The sequence below is a fragment of the Eimeria mitis genome, genomic scaffold, assembly GCF_000499745.2.
Source record: "Eimeria mitis Houghton genomic scaffold, Emh_scaff1526, whole genome shotgun sequence".
Lineage (NCBI taxonomy): Eukaryota > Apicomplexa > Conoidasida > Eucoccidiorida > Eimeriidae > Eimeria > Eimeria mitis.
In genome coordinates this window covers 1994-2392 of record NW_013569646.1, presented here as the reverse complement: position 1 = coordinate 2392, position 399 = coordinate 1994, and the positions used below count along the sequence as shown (strand labels likewise).

General features: G+C 57.9%; 1 protein-coding gene across 1 annotated transcript in view; it reads left to right on the top strand.

The window, feature by feature from the left end:
• EMH_0038840 (uncharacterized protein) overlaps positions 1-399 on the top strand; it is a gene marked incomplete at both ends in the record, with an annotated part of 3748 nt that overhangs the window by 2135 nt on the left and 1214 nt on the right. The window contains one exon of the mRNA XM_013495331.1: positions 292-399. Within this exon, the coding sequence (XP_013350785.1) occupies positions 292-399 (108 nt within the window). The remainder of the gene's footprint in view (positions 1-291) is intronic.

Below are 399 nucleotides of genomic sequence, written 5' to 3'. Positions count from 1 at the left end.
CGCTGCAGCAGTTCAGAAGAAACACGTGCAGCATCAGCAGCAGCACCAGCAGCAGCAACAGCAGCAGCAGCAGCAGCAGCAGCACCAGCAGCAGCAGCAGCAGCAGCGAACATAGATAGAATAGGCATGAGGTCGTCGGTTGCGAGTCCATAGAAAAAACACTTTAAACACGGCGCAGCAGCAGCAGCAGCAGCAGCAGCAGCAGCTGCTGCTGCTGCTGCTGCTGCTGCTGCAACCTCCTGTGCCCACATTGGGGCCTGTCTTTTGCTGCTGCTGCTGCTGCTGCTGCAGCAGCTGAAGCAGGTTGTTACTTTTCGGTTTCTCCCCGCTGCAGCAGCATTCTTTGTGCGCCAGCACTGCAGCAGCAACTGCAGCAGCAACTGCAGCAGCAACTGCAGC